Consider the following 27,591-nt stretch of genomic DNA (forward strand, 5'->3'; position numbering starts at 1 on the left):
CTTTGGAATTCCTTCTTCAAAAGGCCATCTTTCATCCCTTACAACTGGCTGCTCAGTCCACAGGCCTCAGGGTCCATGGCTGGCCGGGATTTCTAAAGACTGTTATTAATATATTATTAGTACTGGAGCATGTGATAACCACAACTTTTCACCTATCAAGTTAAGAGTTTCCTGTAACTTAACTTTCACACCATTTTTGCGAGAATCAGTTAGAAGAAGAGGAGGAAGACAGGACCCACACAGAAAACAGAGATAGTCAAGGTCAGCAAGGGTCTCAGCGAACGTTAAATTGGAAAAGTCCCTGTAAACTCGTGTCCTGAAAAAGTCATAGCTTCTAGCTCTGTTACCAAAGATACTACTACTTCATTTGAGGAGAGACTGCAGGAGTGGACCCCAGGTAGGGCTGAATCCCAGGCCTAAAGATTCCATGCCAGGCAAGTTAAATTAGATTCACTCCTTTTCAATAAACATTCATTACAGGCTGGGAACACCTGAAATGTTTCTGCACGTACTGAGCAGGCACGGAGCTACAGACTCCGGGAAAAAAAAAAAAAATCAGGCTGGGGTGAAAAGGAGGCTAGACACTTCAAAACCCTAGTGAGAATAGCAAAGATGAGCTTCTGTCCTGGTAACATCCTCACTCCACAGACAGAATCAAAGGCAAGAGCAATAGTATGAGCCAGGTGGCCATGTTGTGCCACCTCCTACTTTTATACAGAATATCTCCATGTTTCTGTATCCTCTGCCATTCAAGATATTTTAGATCCTCTATGTGGGAAGATAGACCAGCAATATGTGTGAAACTGATGCTTACAAGTATAATGCTAAGACCCTAAAATATTGTAATGGATTGTGGTTGTCTAAAATGAAATCAATAGATAAATAACAAGTGAGTAAGTAAATGGGTATCCCCTGTACTTACAAGAGAACATGAGCAACGATGGCATCCACATCGAACAAGGTATCGGTTGGGAATTCTCTGAGTAATATGTGACCCCTGCAAAAAGTTTTAAAAAGCATTACAGAAATATTTCCTTAGTATTCAATTCACTTGTCTCTCTAACACACTAGGCTGGAAGTTCTGGCAGTTCTTGGAGCCTGTGTCTTATCCACTAGCCGATACACCTACCAGAGTGCTGGCCATGATACACACTCAAATATTTACTGAACACACAGGCATAGATACACTGACTTTGAAAAGCTTAGGCCCTGGGTCTGGCAAAAAGACTGGGAAGCAACAGGAGTCCCAACAAGGCTTCCTCCCAGCACACACAGATTCCCCAAATGGGCTGGGAAGGAGACAAGCAGGAGAGAGAAAGAAGGGCCCTCAGCAGTGGGTCCCTGAGGAGACAGGATCTCTCCCCACTTCCTAGGCCAAATCCCAAGAGTGTGAGGAAAGGATTTTGAGAAAACTCAGATTAGCAGACCCAAGTAACGGAGGAATCCATAACCTGGACATCTGCAGATCCCTCAAAAATAAAGTACATTTATTTCCCACCCGAATATGGACCTGACATACCTACTTAGAACACTAAATCCGCTAAATGCTTACTTACCAGGCATTTGCCGTCAGAGCTTACATAAGATTCTCATATAATATCCAAAACAATCCTGTGAGGTAAGTATTAATCTCCTCAATTTACAGATTAGGAAACAAAGTGGAGGTAACAAATCTATTAGTTGGACTTCTTGCTAAGCTTCATATGACCCCTACTACATACACCTTTATTCTGGCCTAGTGATATTTTGTATACTTGAATATTCTAGAAGTATAGCTTTATGTTTGTCCATCTGAGCCAAAAAAACTAAAAATAGTTTACCTGAATAAATATGCTTTCATCAAATCCTTTTCGCTTCCACAGTATCTCGATGTTTCTTCTGTGACGCAATTAACCTTTAAAAGATTATATTTAACGTTTAGAGTACATATCAAAAGGTCAAGTTTCTTGGTTAGGGAAACAGAAAGGAAAATTAAACATTACAGTTTGTCTCCAGATCAAATTTCTTTTTTACTTTTCTTTCTGATTTGTATGCTATAATTGCTCACTTATTCAAGTGCTAGAGGTAACCCAGAGAAAGGAACTGTTCCTACACCTAAGAGTTATATTTAATTATACCTAAGATTTAATTCAATCTGATGAAGGAAGTAGAAGGTAACGAGGTAGGAAAGGAAGGAAACAATTAAGGCAGGACAAGAAAATCATGAGCAAAAGCCAGGAAGCACAGAAGTGAGTGGTAAGTTGGAACCACGAAAGCATCTCAGTAGCTGGAACACAGGTATGGCAGATATTGCTGGTTCCTAACCCCAAATCCATCCTACCCTTTTGCGTCACTAACAGAATTTCATTAAAAGCAAGTGCCCCATTAAAAGACTTTTCCAGACTCCCCCAACAGCTAAGCCTGGCTAAATGATGTTAGGAGAAGTCACTGGTTTGGGATGCCTAGAAGGATCTTCAAAGGGGGTTGACTGATACTCTTGCTCTTCCCACTTCTTCCGGACAAAAAAAAACCTGACAGGGTTTCCCTGGTGGCGCAGTGGTTGAGAGTCCGCCTGCCGATGCAGGGGACACGGGTTCGTGCCCCGGTCTGGGAAGATCCCACATGCCGCGGAGTGGCTGGGCCCATGAGACATGGCCGCTGAGCCTGCGCGTCCGGAGCCTGTGCTCCGCAACGGGAGAGGCCACAGCAGTGAGAGGCCTGCGTACCGCAAAAAAAAAACAAAACATGACAAGATAGGTAGGCACCAGCAGTCATCATGGACCATAAGGCATCTTTAAAGAAGAAACCTTTCCTAAGGATGGTGCAACAGAAAGAATGAACCTGAGTCCCTAATGATGTTAGAGAAGCCACAACAGCCCTTGATAGCTTGTAATCAGGACTCTATGTGAAAAACATAAGGCCAATCCTGGCAGCAACATGAAGATACAATGGAAGGCATGAGAGCACAAAGGCAAGGAAGCCGGTTAATAGAGTATCCCATCAGTACAGCTCGGGGATGACTGGGGCCTGTAGTAAAGGAGAAAAGGACAGAAGAGATTCAAGCGACTTTCCAAAAATACAGTAAGTAAAACTAGGGAGAAGACTGAGCATGTAATATGCAACATGGGATAGATGGGGGAAGGCAAGAGATAAAGAGGATGAAGAGGTTTTTAGATGGGGCAAGTGGGTAGCCACCGACATAACTTACCAAAACTAAGTCTGGAAGAACAGTTAGTATTTTGTTTTGGATTTTGTTAAGTTAGGGTTTTTTGGGGTTTTTTTAGATGAGGCTTTTCTGTTTTTGCTGTTCAAGTTACTTTTAACGGAGTTTGAGGAAGCAGAGTGACAAGTGGGAAAGCTACATTTGTTTTATAGAAAAAAGCTACTAAAAGAGAACTGATACTCAAACAAGATATGAGGAATAGAGAATTCGAATTCAAAGATTATGGTCATAACCAAAAACAGTGAATTTTAGTGTATGTAGTTTTTTTTTTAATTTTTAAATGTCAGAGCATAGGGGATGGTTGGTATTATGACGACAGATTTATCCATTCATCCACTCAACACACATTTGAACACCTACCGTATGTTAGTCACTGTTCTCATCACTGGGAGTACAGTTAAGTTCCAAATTAAAATCTTTATCTTTAGAACTTACATTCTAAAAGTAGAGACGGACCATTAAAAAAAAAACTAATTAGTATGTAATGTTAAGGGCTATAAAGAAAAAAACACTATTAAAGGGATAGTATGTGGCCGAACATTTTAGATAAGTCATCAAAGAAGACTTCTCTGAAGAGGTGACATTTGCACAAAGAACCGAAGTAATGGAGTGATGCATACAAATATACAAATATGTGGAAGAGATGAGTTCTAAGCAGAGAAGAAAATACCTGCAAAGGCCTTACCGAAATACACACCTAGAAGGTCCAAGTAAGAGAAAGATGACTAGCATGTGTCAGGAACAAGCTGAGCAAGGTGGAAGAACAGAAAATGAGATTAGAGGAATTAAATGTCCAAAGAGGAGTTTCCATGTTAGCATAACTGTAATGGGAAGCCTTTCTGAGAGAGCAGCAATGTGATCTGACTGACATGTGGAGAAGAGTTCAGTGAGACAAAAGTGAAAGGAGAAAGGCCAAATAGGAGGCTTGTGGTTTCCCAGAGGAGAAGTGAGGACAGTTTAGACAAGGGCAGGGGGGTAAAAATGAAGGTACAGGAAGTGGTCAGATGTGCAAAGTTTTGACAGCAGAACTTGAAGGACTTAATGATGGATTGGTTATGACAGAAAGGATGACAAAGGTTTTTTGTTTTAAAATCTACATTGATACAGTAATATAGTCATACCAGCTTTCTTTTGGTTATTATTTGCATGATATATATTTTTTCCTTCATTTGCTTTAAGGATTTCTAAAGCCTTTATTTTAAGATGCATTTCTAAATAGCTTACAATTAGGTTTGATTATTGTTCCCAGCCTGACAATCTTTTTCTTAACTGGAACACTTAGTCCATTTATATTTTAGTGTTTTCTTCATCTATGTCTGCCTCCTGAAATCTTAACTTTTGAAGACAATCTCAAAATGCTACTTTTTGTGAAGTCTTTCCCAATACCATATGACCTTCCACCTTGATGATCATGTAAGATTTCTCTCTTTTAAACCTCTACAGCATTTTATTTGTATCTCTTATTATAATGACCAAGTTCTGCTAGTTATTAAAATGGTCTGTGGGAATTCCCTGGCAGTCCGGTGGTTGGGACTCCTCACTTTCACTGCCAAGGGCCCAGGTTCAACCCCTGGTTGGGGAACTAAGATTCTTACAACCTGCACAGCGTGGCCAAAAAAAAAAAAAAAAGTCTGTGAATGTGTTTTATCGCCCCATTTTGGATATATACTCTCCAAAGAAAGAGACTGGGGTCTTAGCCATTTTGCTATCCAATAAAAGACAAAATATAGCAAGCTCATTTCAATCTCATCAACAGTACTGAGTATCTACTATGCACCAGGGACTGAGCTAGGTACTCAATATAGGTCTATCTCTTTCACCCAGTCTCCTTGCCACATAGCTTAAGAGTCCTCAACTGTAAAAGCTTTACAAAGTGTTAGTTCATAAAGGTAACCCCTGGGTATGAACCTTAATATTCTACTCTAGTTACTAGACACACAGTTACTAGTTACTAGTTTATTAGTTACTAGATAACAGCATGATTATCCTTTTTGAGTATCGTACCAACCTAGCATTTTGTTTCTAAATTTCAATTTTGATTTTTATTCAAAGCTCCTTAAAGATGAGTGCCATTATCATTCCAGAGTATAAACAGTGGTTCAAAGTTAACTGAGACCTCTATACAAAACAGAATTGACATTAAAAAAGAGGGTTTTGTGGTATATAAACATGATATAATAAGAAATATATATTTGGTCTTTGCCCCTTGTTCCTAACACAGAGCTCCCAAAACCCTGTAATTTCCTGCATGATAGAGTGCCAGGAGTATCTTTTCTTCTAATATTTTGTCTTTAACGCGAAATATAAAAGTTTCTGAAACCCTTGGAATCTCTGGGAGTGATAAGAGTGTCTGTTTGCATGCTAATGAGATGACTGGTGGCTGAGGGCCCCTAGACAGCTTCAAGATGGGGGCTGGTTACCAGCAAGACAAGGGAAAGATCAGAGGGTGGGAACTTTCAGCCCCACCTCCCCACCTTAGGGCTGGAGAAGGAGTTAATCAGCAATGGCCAATGATTTGACCAATCATGCCTACATAACAGAACCTCCACAAAAACCCTAAACTACAGGGTGTGGAGAGCTTCCAGTGAACACATCCAAGTACAGGAGGATGACACACCCCAAACCACATGGGGATAGAAGCTCCTGCACTTGAGACTCTTCCAGATGTTGCCCCACACATCTCTTCCATTTGGCTGTTCCTGACATATCCTTTATAAGAAGTCAGTAATAGTAAGTAAAGTCTTTCCCTGAGTTCTGTGAGACATTATGGGCAATTATGGAACCTGAGGAGGGGGTTGTGAGAACCGCCATTTGTAGCCAAGTCCTACAGAAGTCATAGGGAGCCTGGGGACCCACTCACTCCTTGTGACTGGCATCTGAAGTGAGGGTCAATCTCATAGGACTGGGCCCTTAACCTGTGGGGTCTGTGCTAACTCTGGGTTGTTAGTGTCAGAACTGCTTCGTATGAAAAACTCACACATCTGGTGTCAGAAGTGCTCTGTGGTGAGAGTGAACAGTTTCCCTTTAAAAGTCACAGTTAACTTTTCCATGCTTACTGCCCTGGGAACTCTAGCTTCAGGGACCAAGAGGGACAGTAGCCATCTCTCAAAGGAGGAAGGCTAATGAACTAAGAAAGAATAAATGTACACAGAAAGTCAGGGAGACACTAATCTGAAAGAATTTAATAATCACTGGGTTACTAATCATTCCATTTTCTGAGGTACAAATTCTAAGTTTAAACTAAATGAAAGGCTCCTGTAGCTATCTAAACCATGATGCATGTGGAAATTTTCCATAATACTCCATGGCAAGTTCAAACACTTTTTGAGAAAAAAATTAAGTATGTAATTTCAAATTAGGTCATTTTAACTTTTTTTCTAAAAATAAATATGAGAACCCACAACATAAGCAATTATAAAGACTTAGAAGAATAGGAAAGAAAAAAAAAACACTTGAATTACTTCAATTTTGGTACCTCAGTTTGTGTTAATAGAAAAATTTTAATAGCTAAATTATGGACATCTATTATGATATATTTGTCAGGCAAAAAAAAAAAAAATTTAAATAGAAGATTGAAAAAAATAAATGACACCACAGCCCCAACAGAATGGTTTACAAAATAAAGTTCCAAGCTCCAGAATTTTAAGTAGCTTTTTTTCCCCTGTATTTATAATTTATACAATAATCTGGAATTATCTATACTTCTATTTATTCTTATGAAAAAAAAGGTAGAAAAAAATTTTTTCCAGTTTGGAAAAAGATGTGAAACAACGTAGTATTTTTAGATACTCAGTCTTAGGTCACACAGTTGTAAAATGTTTGTCATTAGTAATGTATTAACATAAATATCTTTCTACCTTTGTGACTGAAATTCCATAGTCCTGGAGAGGTTTATCAGCCTCATTCAGTTCTTCAAGAAATATAGAGGTACTTGGAGAATCTAAAATAAGAAACGTTTTATGAATGTTTTATGACTTGCCCCTTAGGAAAGATGAATTTTTAAAATTAAAGCCCAAAGCTGCAAACTGAAAAAGAAATATATTAGTTTGCCCAACTAGTATGCAACAACAAATAATCAAGTAACTAAACGAACCTAGTTACATATTTTTGTACCCTTATTTCCTATTGACTCATTACTCTTATTTCTAATATTTTTATCATGACATATTTTCACTTTGTAAGTGACCTTAAAAGCTTTCTAAACATAAATTGGATAAATAAATGTTTAATTTAAATGGCACATTTGGCATTACTTTTCCAAGTTTAATACTATATACACAACACACATGTACAAAATTTTCAAAATGATTTTAAAATACCATTTTCAAATCACAATTATAATAAGGGAGGCAACAAAAATATGAATTCACTTCATTTACTAATTCCAAGAATACTTTTAAGGCACAAAAAAACTTAAATGGAACCATGATAATAAGTTATGTTCAATAGTTATATTAATTAATTCAGTATAATTAATGGTACAGCTAAAGCAGACTATAAAACTAAGGCATTACTAATACTATATGTAAAGTTTAAAAACACTTTTAAAATATTTACATGCTAAAAATATCAAAAAGTTTACTTTCAGAAATGATGTTGAAATTCAGATATTATTAACAGCTAATTCTTATCTAGTATTTACTATGGACTAAGCACATGAGTAAAGTCACTTAATCCTCACAATAAATTTATAAAGCACACACTATTTCCTCATTATGGATGACAAAAAAGACATGTGGAGAGGCTAAGTGACTCAACCAAGGTCACACAGCAGGTCAAGTGGCAAAGTCAGGATTTAAACCCAGGCAGGCATATTATAGTAGCAGTGTTAAAGCACATATTATTAATCCTGATAATAAGTTCTCCCTAGCATATTGATTAAACAACAATAGAAACATCACAAAAATCATATTAGAATATAAAAAATACTTACCAGCTTGACAAAAATAAGCTAAGGTAGCTTTTCCTGGTTGCAATGTACTGAAGAATTTCTGAGGACTCAGCTCTGGTAGAGAGTCTACTGCTGACATATAAAAAATGCACATCATGACAAAAGAGATGCCAACTCTAAGTACATTGAAACTGGAAGACATCATCAGCTGTGGCTGCATATGGGCAGGAGAGTCAATTTTGTTCACCGCTGTGTTCTGTTGCCCAGGACAATACCTGGCAAGAGTAGGCATTCAACAGAGTTTTTTCTGAATGAATTCATTAAATAAATGAATGAGGTAAAATCTGCAAAAAGAATAATATAAGGCATTACTTCCATGTTTGATTTTGCTAATACTTTACTATTTCCTTCTAGTAAAAACATGAGAGGGGATGATATATAATGACATTGATTTAATAATACTATGAATTTTTGATACTTGCAAAAGATATCAAAGATATCTAGAAAATGCAATACCAAGTATATTAAGTTTAATAGATATTTATTGGTGTATGCTAAGCTAATTGTCATTTTTAAGGATTCTAAAATTAATTTTCAAACATTATCCAATCCATTTTTTTTAAACTGGGTATTTTATCCTTCTCTACCTAGAGTAGATGTACAATTAATACTCAAATAGCAATTAAAACCACTAACGTGGGAATGAGAGCCAAAATATATGTCTACTACGTTTACATTCTTTTTACTTTAAATCCCCTAGAAGATATCTATTAAAACTATTTAAGAACATCCCTTCTTAATATCTAGTAATTCCTAAGACTTAGATTTATTTAAACAGTTTAGAAATTCAAATATCTTTTTCAACTCATTTTAATTCAATTCTATTTTCTGAACTCAGATTTGCTCTAGATATCATCCTCTCATCTTCTTTCATGCTGTACTTACTCCCATGCTGTCCTCTGTATCTGCTGTCAATTATCTTTGTCTTATACTTTTGCTACTTTCAAATTTCTTTTGAACCATTTCTTCTTTCAGGAAGCTTTTCTACTGATGATATATGTTATCTACATTTAAAAGAAGATAGTTGAGGAAAATTAGTTTTTATATTAAACATCGTACTTCTAGAAGGTAAAGATATACCCACAGGTATGGGTGAGAATTTTGTTTTAATTTTAATTTCAAATAGAACCCTTATCTTTTACACAAAGATCACTATGTCAAAACAGGAGACAGGAGAAAATAGCAAGAATTACTCATAAGGATAGGAGTGGAGCTTTTCAGTAAAGAATGAAATGATTAAAGAATAAAAAATTTAGGAAAAAATCATACTAAATTAGACACCTACCATTTCAATGGTCATGAAAGACCATTAACTCTTCAATTTAGCATTTCAGGGGTAACGAGAAAAAAATTACTCTTTAATTTATTGTACAATAGAATTGATAAACTGAAACTCCATATACTCTGGTCTTTCAATATTATCAATAAGCATATAATAACTCTCTGTAAGGAACAGGTATTCCTAAAACAGGAGCTAATTACTCATTGATTACTTCCTAATAATTCTTTTCACTAGAACTAGTTTATATCAAGCAGTGAACAAATTTGCCATCAACTTTTAATAATGAGCCAAGAGTTCAAAAACTCAAGGAGAATGAGGAGTGAGGACTGAGAGAGGTATATAAAAAGTAATTTTAATAATATAATTAAGAGGTATCCTTGACACTAAAATATTATACAGTAAAGCCATTTTAAACCAGCATTTTTTTTTTTTTTTTTTTTTTTTTTTTCTTTACGCGGGCCTCTCACTGTTGTGGCCTCTCCCGTTGCGGAGCACAGGCTCCGGACGCACAGGCTCAGCGGCCATGGCTCACGGGCCCAGCCGCTCCGCGGCATATGGGATCCTCCCAGACCGGGGCACGAACCCGTATCCCCTGCATCGGCAGGCTGACTCTCAACCACTGCGCCACCAGGGAGGCCCTAAACCAGCATATTTTAAAGCCACTTTATATTAATGAAAATGGTATAAAATGAGTCATCCAATATCTTCCTTATATTCTGAGGGAGAGATGCATGCATTCTGAGGCCGAAAGAATATAACATTTGTTACTATATGAAATAACTCCAACCTAATTAAAAGGTTAAACATTTAAGTAAAAGCACAAATGAAAGATCCAAGTATAAATATCTTTTTTCCTGGCCCTGTGGTTACAATTCAGTCATTTAAACACTAAAGTTAACATACTCTTTTCACCTAGAATGTATTTGGTAGAACCAAAGGTCTAACCACACACATTCAATGCTTGAATACTTCCCCACATCCACCTCATTGGACAGATTAGATTCTCCGTATGAACGTACTATGCATTTCACCAATTAGAGATGTGGGTGATTATTCAGAGGTAGGTACTCAGTAGTAACCTTTGCAGTTTGCTCCATCTTTTGGTGAGTTTGATTATTTAAAAAATTACTTAAAGCAGAGAATACTGCGTGGGTCAGCTAGAAACACAGCTTACACGGTCATAAGATACACACTGAATAATGATTTAACCAGATCCATAACAACCAGAGTTGAGTGGATGGGGAGACAGAAAGTAAGCGAGCATACAGTCAGGGTGGGAAAAGGGATGAAAGAGAGCTAAATCTTCATTTTTCACGAGACCAAAAGCCAAGTTTATTGGAAATGGAAAGATCAACACCAAAAGAAACTGTGAGTGGTTCAAAGTAATTGCCTCTAAGGAACAAGAAATTGGAGGGGGTAAGATACCAAGGGGAATTTTGAAGCCTTCTAGAACTGACTCTTTTAAACAGTGTACCTTTTCACTTTGACTTAAAAAGAAAAATTATTACTTGTATGTAATCAAATCTTCCATAGCTACTACTCATATTAATCCAATCTACCTCTGTGGTGTCACTAAAAAGTGTTCATTTCACATGCATGGTAATTGAAATGCTTTTGCCCAGAGACATGGTCTCCTCATAAAAATAACTTTAAACAAAGAGAAGGCAAGTGTGGATGGGAAATAGTGAGGCAAGAGAACACCTAGCAAGAACAGAGTTAAAAACAAAGCTACAGAGGGTACTTGGTGACTTTTTTCTCTGGTAGTTAGAAAATGGGATAGAAAACAACACTTAATGCTTCAAAATTTAAGTATCACCACAAAGTGCTGAGTTCCTTGAGAGGAATGTGGCCTTGTTACCTTGGTGTGATGGTTCATCAGTATGGGGTAAACAGTTCCAGTTCTCCTGTCAGGTATACCTAGGATCACACTTAGCTTTCTGTACTTCCCACCACTACTGAAGTTTGAGGCCACCATGTGACTTACCCTGGCCAATAAAATGGGAGCCAAAGTGGCCTGTCTCAGGCAACAGTTTAACAGCTACTGTGTGATATGCCTGCCTTTCTGTCACAGTCACTGAAAACACTCAGATGGTGGCTGTTTGTCAGCACGGGTCCCAGATTAAGCACAGCCCAGAGAACCCCCAGCTGGTATGCAATGAGCATATGATATAGGAAGAAATAAACTTTGTTGTCTTAAGCCACTGAGATTGGGGGGTTTTATTATAGCATAATCTAGTTTATCTTCACTGGTATACAAACTAGAAGTGAGGTGCTGCCTTAACAAGAACCCCACATACTGGCTCAGGCGCCAAGCAGCAGGAAAGCTGTTCTGGGAGTACTCAAGGAAACTCTCTTCAAAGAAACAGAGACAAGACCTCAACAAATGATCCATGTTAAGGAGTAACAAAACATTTGATGAAACTGTTGCTACAGTAAGTTGGAGGTGACAAGTACCTAATGAATTTATGAGCATGTAGCTAGGTTCATGTGGCTAAAGAACTTATATATGGCCCTTAAGAGAAGAGGCTGGAAGACAGAAATGAGTACTGTGTGATAGTTGCTGTTGATTGTGTTTAACGACGTATTAAAAGAAAGGTACTCAAAGAAGCACCACCATCCAAAAGACTAGCTGTTCAAAACTTAAAACAATCCTTAAGCCCCCATGCTTGTAGGGTCCGGAAACAAGCTGACTAAACTGCTCAGCCATGGAAAGAAGCCACATTCTCCAAAGCCAACTTCAGGTGGGGACAAAGATAATAAAAATGGAAGGATCTCTTGCAGGGCAAAGCCAAGGACCATAGAGAACTATGCTCCAGGGCATGTGCTAGAATATGAACTGTATGTCACTGGCCCACAATAATGAGATAAACACAGAAAATGCATATAAATGTTTAGAAGCTTTTACAGCAATTTCACACAGTAATGTTGTGTCTGTTGCATCTAATTATTTCTAAATGGGGCTAGTCATTTGATGTGTTTTTTTCATTTCATTTTTCTTATAATTTAGAGCCCTAGCAATATCTGCCCAGCAAGATTCCAAAATTGCTACAGTCCAGAGTCTGGTATATGCCTTCCATTCTTCTCCTCTCCAAATGGGAACACTTATTATAGTTATCTGTCCCTACACTATTCTATGTATTCAACAGGGTGACGGAGACAGATAATTTATAAAGATAGAGACTACAAGAGATTATGGCTCCTGGGCATTACTCAGAGATCCCAGACTTTGAGCTTGACAGTGACTGGATAGGATTTAGGGGTTATCTCCACTGGGAAGAGCCAAGGATGAAGTACATGTAGGAAGGAGAATATCTATTGACAAAAAGGGTAGACTGTCCAAATGCTTCTAGTTCTCTACACATGTTAAAATTCTACTCCCCACTTCCTTGAGTTAGGTATGGCCACGACTTGATTTGGCCAATGAAATGTGCAAAGTGACATATGTAACTTCTGGAAGCTTTTAAGAGTTAACTTCCTGCGCTTCCCTGGTGGCGCAGTGGTTGAGAGTCCGCCTGCCGATGCAGGGGACACGGGTTCGTGCCCCGGTCCGGGAAGATCCCACATACCGCGGAGCAGCTGGGCCCGTGAGCCATGGCCGCTGAGCCTGCGCGTCCGGAGCCTGTGCTCCGCAACGGGAGAGGCCACAACCGTGAGAGGCCCACATACCACACACACACACACAAAAAAAGAGTTAACATATGTATCATGAAGCATGACACACTTTTTTCTCTGCTATGATGATTGAAAACACTCAAACCAAGGTCTTCTCTGTTGAACCAAGTCTCAGAAAGAGGACAACATGGGGCAAGGTTCCCAGCCAACTCAGTGTTAACGTAAAATAAACTTTACTTTAAATCTCTGAAGATTTAGGGTTGTTATTACAGTATAACCCAACCTAGCCCTATTTGTTTTAGTAACAGCTAAGAGGAGAGTGACTTGAACATAAATACATATCCTAGATTTTTAAAGCAGTATATTTCAAAGAATTCACAAGAAATTGACCCAATTTCACTTTAGAAAGATTCTAAAAGGGAAGATGACTCTTTAAAATACAACTGTTACCACACCAGTGCCAATACAAAAAGAAACTGGAAGTCATAGGCAAATGTTTGCCCATCCTACACACAGACACCGCACAACTAAGTGCAGACTCTTATTAACCTTTGGGGCTGGAAGGAGCCCTTAGTTCCTCAGTATAACGCTCCTGGTGGAACTAATCAGAGTTAGTAGGCAAGATGTAACTTTTGCCTGATCCCTAAACTCTAAACACGTATGCATGCACAGGTCATTTAAAAGTTGGAAAAAATGTGACATTAACTAAGGACAAATACAGGAGGATGACAAGCACTGTAAGAACGGATGAGTTAGGCTATAGTACAAAAAGGGCTAAAGCTTGCAAATAAAATGTTAGAGGCAACAAAAGTTTGTTTTGCTCAGCACCAGAATTCTGAGAAAGCCCCCAAGGGCAATGACAAGGAAGTACTTCAAGAGAAAAACACTGATCATCTTGCTAGTGAGAGGACGGGGCAAAGATTTGCCTTTCTGCGTAGGTGGAGCAACTGGTGGCCCTCTTCAGCTACAGCAATCACACTTTGGGATTGGGTCCTATATATAATAACACTTGGCAAATGGTTCTGCTTTTAAATGTTTGAAAGACCATTGTGCTAGAGTAATCTGCTCTCTCAAAACAACAATATTCAACCATTGTGCATTTGGACATATTTCCAATTTTAGGTTACCCAGGAGCAAGCTTTTCTAGAAGACACTTGGTTAGTTTCCCCTTTAAAGGCCTAAATTTCCCTTACAATTAAACATAAAACTAATGGTTTCCCCTCTCAAGAAAGAGAGGAAATTAACAACTGTAAACATTAAACAAATTACACCAAGATCTACAGGCATCATTCTCTGGGAAAAGCCACATTTCATATTCTGCAACAAATGGGGCATATAATGCTTACAAAGTTCCTGTAGGAACATTCTGTCAAAAATTAGCTTGCTTACAGTTTAATGCTGCTTTTAGAGAACAGAACCTGCTCAATGAACCAGCCTCAAATAAAATGTTGATTAGATCTCATCACAGTTTACCACTTAAGACCCAAAGGAGGCAATAAAAAGGAGTCAACATCTCTCCACTTAAGAGTTCCCTCAAGGGAGTGGGGCAAAATCTTCTACCTGCACCCTCCATATATATGCCCCCAAAAAAGGAAGGGGAAAAAAAGCGGCTATTCCAATTTGCTATGACACTGGAATAAAAAGTCTCACAAGCAAAGATGTAAAACTAGTATGGGTGCTATCCAAATGTTGTTTACTCTCACTATGAGTAAAGAATACAGAAAAAAAAGAAAAACCCCTTCATGGTGAAAATCTATTCATGACCTGATTCACTGATTATAGAAGATACAAAAATACGTCATGCCAGAGAATAAGAGGCTTTCCTGATTTTAACAAGTGCCTAAAAGCACATAACTCTGAGTTCATGCTTAATTTATGGGCTTAAGAACGTAACTGCAATCAGTTACCTCACTGGGGCCCGGGGCACTCTGTCCCCTTTCAAACAGAACTGTGTACTGCCCTAACCACATTCCCTATGAATCCATGAGGCAAATGTCTTCAATTCCAATAAAGCTGAGATCCTTCTTTAGAGCGCGGATGTTGGATTAGGACTGTTAACTTCTTACAGCAAGTTGTACCCTACTGTAGGCTGCACAGCACAACCTGCTCAGCTGAATGTTTCATCAGAGGGATCGCCACATAACAGTGCCAGGCCTAAACATCTATCACAGTTTGTCAGCACACCTACAAAGAATCCAAAACACACCAGCATGTGGTGCCTGGGTAAACTACTGTCCCACAATCTGGAGCACAAGAGACTTCTACCTTCCCTGTGAATCACTTCGCTAGGAAAGAAAGTAGCAACACTCTTCTTAGAATGGTGAGTTAGGAAAGGCTGAGTCTTAGCTGCACCGATAAATGTAGCACTGTCTTTCACAGGGATACTTATTTAGCGATATACCACCCATCCTAAGGGGAACACAAATTATTCCCTCACCATTTTGCACTACTTTGCTCATTTTATTACCAAACACCCCCCAAAAAAGTCAACAAATATTATCTCAGTCCAATATACCTGGGAAGATCTATTTATTCCTCATTTACAGCAGTAACATAATATAGCACGTGTTTTGTATATCTCTGAGCCCTAGAAATAGCGCCACCATCCACCACACAGGGGACTAAGGCTTGAAGAAATACATGTGGAATTTAAGAAGCACAGACTATTCTACCTTTTCCTCTCTAGACATTCATCAAAGACCTAAAATTCTGATTCTGCCGTTTTGCCTAAACTTATGCCCACAGCATCTTTCCAAATTCTAAGTTTCAAAGACCCACCTTCCCCCCACTCTGAGACGGCTTCCATATCCATCCCATTCTAATTCCACTCTTCCTTCTGGGACATATCCCGAGGGAGCGAGGTTCTTTTACTTAGAGCTTCCGTTCAGCCTTCGCCTCATTCCTTGCCCTCTCCCACAGAAGGGCTCCCGTTTTACTAGCCGCTCACGCTAGGGAAAAAAAAAGAAAGCAAAACGTCCCTTAGAAGGATCCAGGTGAGGCCCCTTCTAATCCAAACTCCAGAGCTGGGCAGTGCAGTCCTTGCTGGGGGAGAGCCGCCAGGTCTGAATCCCTGCAGGCATCCCTGCCGCCAGAAACCACAGCCCCCGCCTGCAGGACCCGCGCTGCCACCTACCTATCGAGACCTGAGGACAAGACCTGCGGGCTGGGACCCGGACGGCTGACCGACAGTTCCCGCCACAAGAAGGATGAGAGGCAGAGGGCGGGCCCATGCCTCGCTTGCCGGGCATCCGCGAACCGCTCCCCCTACCTGCGGGCTCGCAGCGATCCCAACCCTCCGCGCCAGCAGCCTCCACCGCTCAGTGGAGTCAGCCTGCTGGGCAAAAAACAACCGCGAGGCTCCTCCCGTCCTCGTGGGTCTTACGTGAGGCCTTTCCAGCCAATGGGAAGCGCAGGGGGCGGAGCGACAGCCGCCCCGGTGACAGGCAACAACCGAGCCCGCCCGCAGGCGCGAGCCGGCCGTGCAGTTGCTGGGCCAATCGGCAGCATGGGTGGGGAGTGAAGGGGAGGAGCAAGAGGGGAAAGCGGGCACCCAATCAGAGCTTAGCCTTCTGGAGCGACAGGTCCAGCGGCCTGTGGCCTTCCGAGCGCGGCGCGCAGGGGGCGAGCCCGCTTGGGCCAATCGGCGGGAGCCCACGGTGCGGAGCGAGCACCTCAAATGCTCGGGTTTCTCAGCTGATTGTCTCCAGCCGAGAGTTGTTTTTTGCAGCTACCGAGTCGAGCCGCAGCAGGAGGAGCCGAGACCCCCCGGGAGGGGGGGGGGCGGGGAGAGGAGGCGGGGTCCTAGGAGCCGCGGCTGCTCTCCGCGGGGCTCCGGGTCCTGTCACGGCGCTTCCTGGGGTTGGAGGTTGGGGTGGGTGGGGGGTCAGGGAGACATCCTTCTCCCCCTCGACGGCGGCTCCGAGTCCGGCCCCTTGCTTCCCGCGCTCTTTCGCCCGCCCCCTAGCCCCCTCATGAGGGCGTCCGTGCCGGGTCCGGCGGCCGGCCGCGAGCCCTCCACGCCCGGCGGGGGCGGCGGAGGCGCCGCGGTGCCGGGCTCCGTGCAGTTGGCACTGAGCATCCTGCACGCCCTGCTCTACGCCGCGCTCTTCGCCTTTGCCTACCTGCAGCTGTGGCGGCTGCTCCTGTACCGTGAGCGGCGGCTGAGTTACCAGAGCCTCTGCCTCTTCCTCTGTCTCCTGTGGGCAGCGCTCAGGACCACCCTCTTCTCCGCCGCCTTCTCGCTCAGCGGCTCCCTGCCCCTGCTACGGCCGCCCGCTCACCTGCACTTCTTCCCCCACTGGCTGCTCTACTGCTTCCCCTCCTGTCTCCAGTTCTCCACGCTCTGTCTCCTCAACCTCTACCTAGCGGAGGTAAGGCGGGAGGACCGGCACGCGGGGCCGGGCGGGAGAGCGGGGCCGCCGAGTTCAACTCGGGCTGAGGACCGGTGGGGGTGTGGGTGCGAACCGCGAGAGGCAGACCCGAGAGCAGCCCGGGGGAAACCGAGGCACGGATGGTGTGTGCGCCAGGGTTCTCGTCCTAAACTTAAGCAGCCGATCGGCTCGGCGACTGAGGGGCTTGCGGGGGGTGAGCGAGAGTATGTGTTCCGACAACTTGAAACAGCAGGACCAGCCTTTGTTCAGCGTCCTGGCCCTCTAAGGGAAGGTGTCGGTGCCACCGACAAAGTGGCATCGCAAAAAGTAGCAGCCCCGGTAGCTCTGCCGAAGCTGGACTGTGTTGAGAGAGGTTGGATGCTGAGGTAGCAGCAGCTCTGCTGAAGCTGGACTGCTGCCAGCCATTACGTCACCAGGCAGAGCTGTTCCTCTGCTATTGTTGCTGCGTTTCTTTTATTAGAAGCTTTATTCTCTCCTGCATCTCCTTTCCCCGGGCTCGATAAGCCTCACACAGATTCCATTCGATAGTTCTCCGGCGGGGTTAATAAGCAATAACCAATGTCGAGGATCAGTATAAAGACCTCCGTAGAGCCCCGAGTGTGTTTGCCCCACTTGCTTCATGTTTTGTTTTAGCTATTTATCCTACCTCTTATAGCCTAGTCTTTTTTTTTTTTTTTGAGCTAATTAAGAGAGAAAATACTAGCTTAACCTGCGCCTATTACAGAAACAAACCACCAAACTGTTTTTGCAATAACTTGCTTAATAGCTGGAACCTAATCACACCCCCTTTCTCTTTTATGAGGAATTGCTGGTTGGTTTGCATTGTTCTGCAGCACTTAGGTATTTAACCCATTTCAAACAGGTTTGGGAGTGTAAGGTTGTCAATCATGTGTGCCAGCTAGTGGTATTTAAGCCACAGAATTTTGAGAATTGCCAAAAAAAAAAAAAAAAACAATTCCCCCGCCCTCCCCGCAAAAAAAAAAAATCTTGAGGAGGAGAGGAAACAAGGTGACATCATATGCTTAATACTGACTAATATAGAACAATATTGGTCTATGCAGCTAATCCTCTCAAAGGCTTTTGGAGGTGATGAGAATTAACATAGTTCTGAGCAAAAGTAAAAAAACATTTGAGGCAGATTAAGTGTTTATATTCCCTACGTAAACCAACTCTCTTCTCCCATAATAGCTAGGAAGTAGAATGCATAATTTTAAAAGCACAGTCATAACTTCAGCTTTTTACCACACTAAAAACAACAGTTCAGAATAGGCAACAAAACTAATTTAACTTTAATTCCCCATCATTTGGAAGTCCAAGCAATACAATGACAAAAACCCAAACAGTAAGAAGCAGTAAGTCAAAAGCATGGGTAATCATAAATCAAATAAACATGCCATAGTCATGTCACTTATTTGAAGATGTTCTGATCTTCTAGTTGTTGTTTAAACTGTTATAACGCTTCAGTCCTTCATAGTTAAGCTGATATATTGTATTCTTCCTGACACAATTTCTGATACACTACCAGCGACATCTCATCACTAAAGCTTTGCTCTAGCTTCAGATATAGTTAATTTACCTCAGAGTGACTAGCAGTCCTTAGGCCATGAGTATCAGATAATTTGTTTTTCCCCATGCATTTTTGACTAACAAAGTCATATTAATGACTCATCGTAAAATAATTGGTGGGCATTTCATAAAGTAGCTAAATACTCTTTACTTTTTTCTTGAAATATAACATATAACATAAAGTACATAAAGCTTAAGTATACAGCGAGGTGAAATTTTACATACAATCATGTTACCACCACTAGATTAAAATATACAGCATTTTCAGTGCCCCAGAAGGTCCCCTTGTGCCCTCTATCAGTCATACCTGTCACCCTGAGGTAAACACAATGTGACTAAACATTATCACAATAGAAAAAAAGCATCTGTATTTAAGTTCAAAATTCTAAAAGTATACTTCTTCGGCATAAACTACACAATATCCAGATTGGGTTTTCAGTCTTTTGATTGCTGTTATTCCAAGCTAGTGACGGAGAATTTAAACGTCTAAAAGTCTTCCTGTTGAATGGATCTCTTGTTTGTTTCATGTACTTTTTAAAAAGCAATAAGATTCTATTACCCTAGAAAACATAATTTGGAAAGAAGCTGGACTAAAGTTTTTTTCATTTTGTAGTGTCTCCTAGAAAGAGTGTATGTTGTTTGTCTATCCTTTTTTTAAATAAAATTAACAATTTTAAGACACATAACTATAACTTGAACAAATTTTCAACCTGTTTAAAGAGATATTTTAACCAGAAATCATTTCCATATTCATTAGAAAAAATCCAAAGGAATCTATATTTAAAATAGTATTTGAATTCAAATTTTTATATCAATTTCAAGTAACTGGAAGCACACTTCTTATTGATCATTCTGCATGAATAAAGCTTTCCCAATGAGTTCTTTGGGGGTTTTTTAATCAATTTATTTATTTTATTTATTTATTTTTGGCTGCATTGGGTCTTCGTTGCTGTGCCCAGGCTTTCTCTAGTTGCAGCGAGTGGGGGCTACTGTTCATTGCAGTGCGTGGGCTTCTCATTGTGGTGGCTTCTCTCATTGTGGAGCAGGGGCTCTAGGTGCGCGGGCTTCAGTAGTTGTGACACGCAGGCTCAGTAGTTGTGTCTTGCAGACTCTAGAGCACAGGCTCAGTAGTTCTGGCGCACGGGCTTAGTTGCTCCGCGGCATGTGGGATCTTCCCGGACCAGGGCTCGAACCCGTGTCCCCTGCATTGGCAGGCGGATTCTTAACCACTGCGCCACCAGAGAATCCCCCCAGTGAGCTCTTTGTATTATAGCAAAGCGGTAGGGAAAGTCTACATGGTGACAAAAACAAAACTTAACTAAAATTTGACTTTTTTTTTTAACAAAAGGCCCTTATATCTGTTTTAAATAGTTGTGCTTCTTGATTACCAAATCACTCTGTCTTTACTGTCATATTAAATGCCAACTTCATTTTACTTTTGACCTCTTTAAAGCATTTGTTGTGTCCATTTCTCACTAATTAAAAACATCCTAACTTTAAGGACTTAGTTACAAAGAACCATAGAGCAGTGTAAAAATAAAGTTAGTAAAACAACCATTACTACTTTGAATACGTTTTGCTAGTTCTTCTAAAAATAAGTTTTCAAAAAGTTAAGACTGGGCTTCGCTGGTGGTGCAGTGGTTAAGAATCCCCCTGCCAATGCAGGGGACACAGGTCCGAGCCCTGGTCCGGGAAGATCCCACATGCTGTGGAGCAACTAAGCCCGTGTGCCACAACTACTGAGCCTGCACTCTAGAGCCAGCAAGCCACAACTACTGAGCCCACGTGCCTAGAGCCCATGCTTCACAACAAAAGAAGCCACTGCAGTGAGAAGCCCACACACTGCAAAGAAGAGCAGCCCCTCCTCGCTGCAACTAGAGAAAGCCCATGCACAGTAACGAAGACCCAACGCAGCCAAAAATAAACAAAATAAAAAATAAATTTATATTAAAAAAAAAAGTTAAGACTGCCTAAACCACTCTTTCTTTTGTTGACTACACTTGAATGGAATTCAGATGAGGGGAGTAGCCCTTTCTGAAATAATTGGATTTACCATACTTAACTTCCTGGAAGCAGATAGTTGGAAAAAAAAAAAGGAAAAACCTGTACACTGAGTTAAAAACACCTATTGAACTTTTTCCGGCATGATTAATAGAACATGTACTTTACCAGAGAACGGTTCACACTCCTGTATGTTTAACAGAGAAGGTTTCAGTCTTTAAAACAAATTATGTGATAAAACATGCTACCTACCATTGGAACAAGTAAAAGGACTAAAAATGAGTGTTGATAGTATACTATCTTTGGAGTATTGTTGATGCATGCCAAAATCAATGAGTTCATCTCCAAGACCCATACTGACATTTTTTCTTGCAATTTTGTAAAATGAGTGCCAGGTGCTTAATCGGGATAAAATGCAGTGACTAAATCACAATGCCAGAACAGCTAGGAAAATTAAATTCAGAATCTTAACTCTTACATTCATGGATGCTATCATTGTCCCTGACATTGGATATATTCTTTCAAATATTGATGGAATGTCAAATAACATGGAGTGTAACCTAACAGGTACTTTGGTTTTGTTATAATGTTCTGTGATTTCTCACAGAAGTATTTCTACCACCTAAAATAGAAACTCCTGAGGATAAGAAGTTATTTTATCATACTTTAATGTCATAGAACAATGGTGAATATATTTTTGAATTACAATCTTGAAAAGGCCAAAATCTTGAAAATATTTAGCTATCTAAAATTTGAGAGTTAATTTTGATGAATATGTGAGGTAAATTATTTGTGTACTTTCTGGGATCTTTATATTTTCTGCTTAAAAGATTGCTTATGATATGAATGCTAAGATTCTCTTAGATTTTCTTGGTTTAGTTAGTTACTTCTGATTACTACAGGTAAAATCTTACTAATGAAGCCACTTTAATATATTAGAGTTTTGCTTAGCAAAACTGTTCTTATATCATGGCAAATGGCCCATGATAATTAGGGCTTTGCTAATTTGATTTCAACAAATTCTATCAAACAGAAAAGTCTGCAGAACAAGCAAGTCTCACATCATGAGTCAGTTACTATTTACTGGAAATTGTGGTTTTGTCAATGTTGGGTTTTTATCCATAACTGTGATTATGAACTGTTTTTATCCAAATCTTCTAAACTATTCTATCCATTAACTTGATTCTGTTTTTCCTGAGATCATCTGTGAAGCAAGAGTTTGAGATACAATTCCATGGCAAAGACCTAATTACAATACCTTACATTCTGTGTGATTTAATATTTTCAAAGCACTTCATAACAGTTGTCTTCATAACCCCTATGAAATAGGTAGATATAAACAAGGTGTGATTTGTCCAAGGTTTTATGGCTAATGTAATATGTATCAGAAATGAGACTACTGCATAGCCCACAGGCTATAAAGTCTTGTCAAGTGATCGCTCCCTGTGAACTTTTCTGAATACCATTAACACTTTATTATTTAGTGCTCACTATTTAACTTGCTTTCCCATTTTCCACCATTTCAAACCTTTTCCACTTTCCAGCAAACTTTTTTCCTCCTTCATACTCAGCATATGACCCTCGCCTCCTAGTTTATAGAAATAGAAACCAGGGCCATCTGGCTGAACAGAGATTCCGAGAAATGCCTTAAAATGCTACAGAGAGCATTTAATCCCTTTCAATGAATGATTGAGCTGGTAAGTGAGGAAGTTCCTCAGAGACAAGAAACCACACAAAAAAAGTGAATATGAAATTATAAAGTACCACACAGATGTTTGTCTTGGGTTTGGGGGTAGTTGCTAGCTGCTTCCTGCTAACCTAAAGCCTGGATTTCAATGTGCTGGGGTTCTGAAGAGGTGACCTAGGAGGTAATACCTTGTGGTGAGGTCTAATCAAAGAACTCATCCCCTCCAACTTAATGCCAGGACTCTCGGAACACACATCTTCAGTGGATGAATTATGGGAAAAATAAGCAGGTCCTCACAGGTTGGTGGTGGGATTTATGCTTGTCTCTGCCTTGGTTCTGGATGAAGGAGGTACAAATTGAGGAAAGAAATGTCTTCTCTGAAAATGCATAACAAGCTTATTTTTACACAAGTTTGAAGCCTGAAATCACACTTCTGTGATTTTAGAGGGGGAAAAATCCTGGCTTGGTGGAAACCTCAAGGACCTGGAAGGAGCAAATGCAAATAATCTGTCGAGGAGTGTACTATACTCCCAGAATCCTGACAAATAAAATTTGAAAGAACATGAGCTCAAAATGAAAAATCACTCTAGGGACTCTTCCCTGCAAAGATTGAAGATGTCAGAATTATCAGATAGATTGTATAAAATATTCCCTTATCTGATTTAAGTAAGTAAACACTGGTGATATATGATAAAGAAATATTCAAAATTGACTAGGCACATTTGGAGAAAAATCATTTTTTAAATGAAAAATACAATTAAAATTAGAAACTGAAATGAACTGAACAGATTAAATAGCTGAAAAGAAATCATTAAGCTCAAAGATCTGAGGGAAAAAAATCACCCAGAATATAGCCCAGAGAAATAAAAGATGGAAATATGAACAAGAGATTAAGAGAGAATGAAGATATAATGAGCAGGTCCAGTGTATATCTAATTAGAATTTCAGAGAAATTACTTAAAAGAATAATGACTTAGAGTTTTCCCAAATTTATGAAAGATGCCAAATTTCAAATTCAGAGAGCCCAAAAAACCCAAGACAGTTTAAAAGAAAATGAACAAAGAGTAAAACCTCAAAATACCAAAGACAAAAATGTTTTTAAAACAATTAGACAGAGATAATATTGCCAACAAAGGAATGAAAGTTAGTTTTTGTTGGCATTTCATTAACAACTAAGGAATCCAGAAGATGGTGAAACATCTTGAAAATGCTGAGAGAAAATAACCAGCAAAATTCTACCCACAATGAAACTATCAATAATAAGGGTGAAATAAAAGCCAAGTTGGGAGTGACATCAGCAAAATGGTGATGGACCCTCCATCCCCCTGAAAACATACTGATCAGCAACAAATCACAAATTCCCTTCGTGAGGAATCCAGAAATGAAAGGCTCCTGCACTGCAGGTGAACACAAAACAAGAATCACCAAAACCAGTAGGGAGATTTGGGACAGACTCTCGTCAGAGTCCTTGACCCCAGCACAGTGCCATAAAATTGGGAAGAGACCTCCTAGGTCTCAGCTTCTCCCAGAGGAGGGAAGGGGTTAGTTCACATGTCCAGCACCCCAGCTTTTTTTAGGGGGCTCCCCAGAGATCAGGCTTATGTCTTGCCAGTCTTAGAACTCTGACAGGTTCAGTACAGTTTAGACACCTGGAGAAGAATGGAGACAGCAATTTGAACTGGCAGACAACATAGCTCCCCTGCTTCCTCAGCACAGAACGAACAAACCAGAACTACAGCTTCCTGCTACTCCCTGAGGAGGGAAAGAGTTGGTGGAGGCCCCCAAAGTCTCTGGACAAGTTGATTGGTGACAGTGTTCTACTGTCCAAGGCCAGTCCATGAAATTGGGAGAGGTACCTATTTTGTCTGATGCACAGACAGTAATGCAGAGAGTTGAGAAAAATGAAGAATCAGGCAGAGATGTTTCAAACAAAGCAAGATAAATCTCCAGAAACCCTAATGAAACAGAGGTATATAATTTACCTGATAGACAATTCAAAATAACTGTCATAAAGATGCTAACTACAGGCAAGAGAACAAAGCATGAGAAATTTCAACAGAGATAGAAAATGTTAAGGGAATTCCTTGGTGGTCCAGTGGTTAGGACTTCACTCTTCCACTGCAGGGGATATGGGTTCAAACCCTGGTAAGGAAACTAAGATCCCACAAGCCACATAGCACAGCCAAAAACAAAAAAATAGTACAAAACAGAAATCATGGAGATGAAGAACATGAAAACTGAAGTGAAAAATTCACTTGAGCAGTTCATCAACAAACTAGATATCAGACAGGAGAAAGGATCAGTGAACTTGAAGACAAGTCATTGGAAATAATTTAGTCAGAAAAGAAAAAGGAATGGAAAAGAATGAACAAAACTAAAGGGACTTATGGTACACCATCAAACAGATCAATATACACATTGAATCCCAGACGGAGAAGAAAGTACCAGAAGGCTTATTTGATGATGATAATGATGACTGAAAAATTCCCAAAACTAGAGTAGAAAATGGACATCCAGATCCAAGAAGTCAAAAGAATACAAAGAAATCCACACCAAGACACATTAACCAAATTATCAGAAGTCAAAGGCCTTTGAATTTTGAAAGCAGAGAAGAGACTTGTCACATACAGGGGAACCCCTACAAGACTAGAAATTTTTCAGCAGAAATTTTGCAGGCCAGAAAAAGAGCAGGATAATCTTATTAAAGGGCTAAGAGAAAACAACAACAACAACGAAACGCCAATAAGAATAACATACTCTGCAAAACTAGCCTTCAAAAAATAGAGAGATCATGACCTACCCAGATAAACAAAAGCTGAAGGTCACCACTAGACCTGTCTTATAAGAAATGCTAAAGAGAGTTCTTCAGGTTGAAACAAAATGATGCTAAAAAGCAGCACAGTAGCATAAGTATGAAACTCATTGATAAAGATGAATATATAGACAAATACAGAATATTGTATTACTATAATGGTGGTGGGTAAATCTCTTTTAATTCTAGTATAAAAGTTAAGAATAAATATTAAAATAACTATAAATATATTAAAAGATACACAAGATAAACAAATGTAAATTATGGCCACAATAAAATGTTGGAGGGTGGGTGGAAGAAGTTTAAGTGTAGAGTTTTTGTATGCAGTTGAATTTATCAGCTTTAAATAGACTGTTTCATAAGATATTTTTTGTAAGCCTTAAGCTAACCACACACACGGACATACACCATACACACACTATAGAAGTTACACAAAATTAAAATGGAAAATAATCAAAGTATATCAATATGAAAAAAAATTAACAAAACAGGAAGACAGCAAGAGAGGAAATAACAGACCAAAGAACTACAAAGCTAATAGAAGAACATCAACAAAATAGCAATATAAATTGTTTCTTTCCAGTAAGTAAATGTAAATTGATTAAACTCCCCAATCAAATGACATAAGAGTTGCTGAATGGACTAAAAATATAAAAGACCAAACTGTATGCTGTCTACAAGAAACTCACTTTTGATTTAAGGGTACACATAGACTGAAAGTAAAAGGATGGAAAAAGATACTATGCAAATAGTAACCAAAAGAATGCAGGGGTTGCTTTAGTTAGACAAAATAGACTTTAAGTCAAAAACTCATAAGAGGCAAAGAAGGACATTATATTATTATATTATGAAAGGGTCAATCCACCAGGAAGATAAAACAATTATAAATATGCATCCAACATCAGAGTACCTAAACATATAAAACAAATATTGACAGAACTGAAGGGAGAAATAAGACAGTAACACCATAACAGTAAGAGACTTCAATGCCCCACTTTCAATAACGGATAGAACATCCAGACAGAAGATCAATAAAGAAACCAAGCACTTGAGCAACATTATGGACCAAATGGCACTGACAGACATATGTAGAACATTTCACACAACAGCAGCAAAATACACATTCTTTTCAAGCACACATAGATCTTGCTCCAGGGTGGATTGCATGTTAGGTCACAAAATAAGTCTTAGCACATTTAAGAAGATTAAGATCATACAAAGTATCTTTTCTGACTACAGTGGAATGAAACTAAAACTCAATAGCAGAAGTAAAACTGGAAAATTTACAACTATGTGAAAATTAACACACTGTTCAACAACCACTGGGTCAAAGAAGAAATCAAAAAGGAAATTAGAAAATATGTCTTGACAAAAGAAAACACAGCATTCCCAAAATTATGGGTTGCAGCAAAAGCAGTACTAAGAGAGATTTCCATAGTGATAAGCACCTATATTTAAAAAGAAGAAAGATCTCAGATGAACAGCCTAACTTTACACCTCAAGGAGCTGGAAAAAAGAACAAACTAAGCCCAAAATTAGCAGAAGGAAGGAGATAACAAAGATCAGAGCAGAAATAAACAAAATAGAGAATTAAAAAACAATAGAAGAAAATTTATGAAACTAAGTTAGTTTTTTGAAAAGATAAATAAAATTGACAAACTCTTAGCTAGACAATTAAGAAAAAAAGACAGGGCTTCCCTGGTGGCGCAGTGGTTGAGAGTCCGCCTGCCGATGCAGGGGACACGGGTTCGTGCCCCAGTCTGGGAAGATCCCACAAGCCGCGGAGCGGCTAGGCCCATGAGCCATGGCTGCTGAGCCTGCGTGTCCAGAGCCTGTGCTCTGCAACGGCAGAGGCCACAACAGTGAGAGGCCCGCGTACCACAAAAAAAAAAAAAAAAAAGTAAAAGCAGAAATGAAAGAAGAGACATTACAACTGAGGCCACAGAAATAAAAAGGATCATAAGAGACTACTATAAGCAGTTATATACCAACAAGCTGAATAACCGAGAAGAAATGGATAAATTCCCATAAACATACAACCTACCAATACCAAGACTGAATCATGAAGAAACAGAAAGTATGAACAG

General features: G+C 39.7%; 2 protein-coding genes across 6 annotated transcripts in view; one reads left to right on the forward strand and one right to left on the reverse strand.

Annotated features, from left to right (window-relative positions):
* Window positions 1–16,379, reverse strand: part of TXNDC16 (thioredoxin domain containing 16) — a 113,284-nt gene extending 96,905 nt beyond the window's left edge. For 2 of the 5 annotated variants that reach the window (XM_082618642.1, XM_082618646.1), the window contains exons 1-6: window positions 16,181–16,373; window positions 9,039–9,157; window positions 8,136–8,437; window positions 7,060–7,142; window positions 1,821–1,894; window positions 923–997 (exon numbers count right to left, since the gene is read on the reverse strand). In XM_082618642.1, coding sequence (XP_082474768.1) covers window positions 923–997; window positions 1,821–1,894; window positions 7,060–7,142; window positions 8,136–8,385 — 482 coding nt within the window. In that variant the 5' untranslated portion in view covers window positions 8,386–8,437; window positions 9,039–9,157; window positions 16,181–16,373. Of the gene's footprint in view, window positions 1–922; window positions 998–1,820; window positions 1,895–7,059; window positions 7,143–8,135; window positions 8,438–9,038; window positions 9,158–16,180 lie in introns of all 5 variants that reach the window. The other 3 variants (XM_082618643.1, XM_082618644.1, XM_082618645.1) reach the window with 3 other exon arrangements.
* A 639-nt stretch (window positions 16,380–17,018) lies between these two features.
* GPR137C (G protein-coupled receptor 137C) overlaps window positions 17,019–27,591 on the forward strand; it is a gene marked incomplete at its 5' end in the record, with an annotated part of 52,352 nt that continues 41,779 nt past the window's right edge. The window contains 1 exon segment of the mRNA XM_082618849.1: window positions 17,019–17,417. Within this exon segment, the coding sequence (XP_082474975.1) occupies window positions 17,019–17,417 (399 nt within the window).

Source organism: Mesoplodon mirus (assembly GCF_964341445.2).
Source record: "Mesoplodon mirus genome assembly, chromosome: 4".
NCBI lineage: Eukaryota > Metazoa > Chordata > Mammalia > Artiodactyla > Ziphiidae > Mesoplodon > Mesoplodon mirus.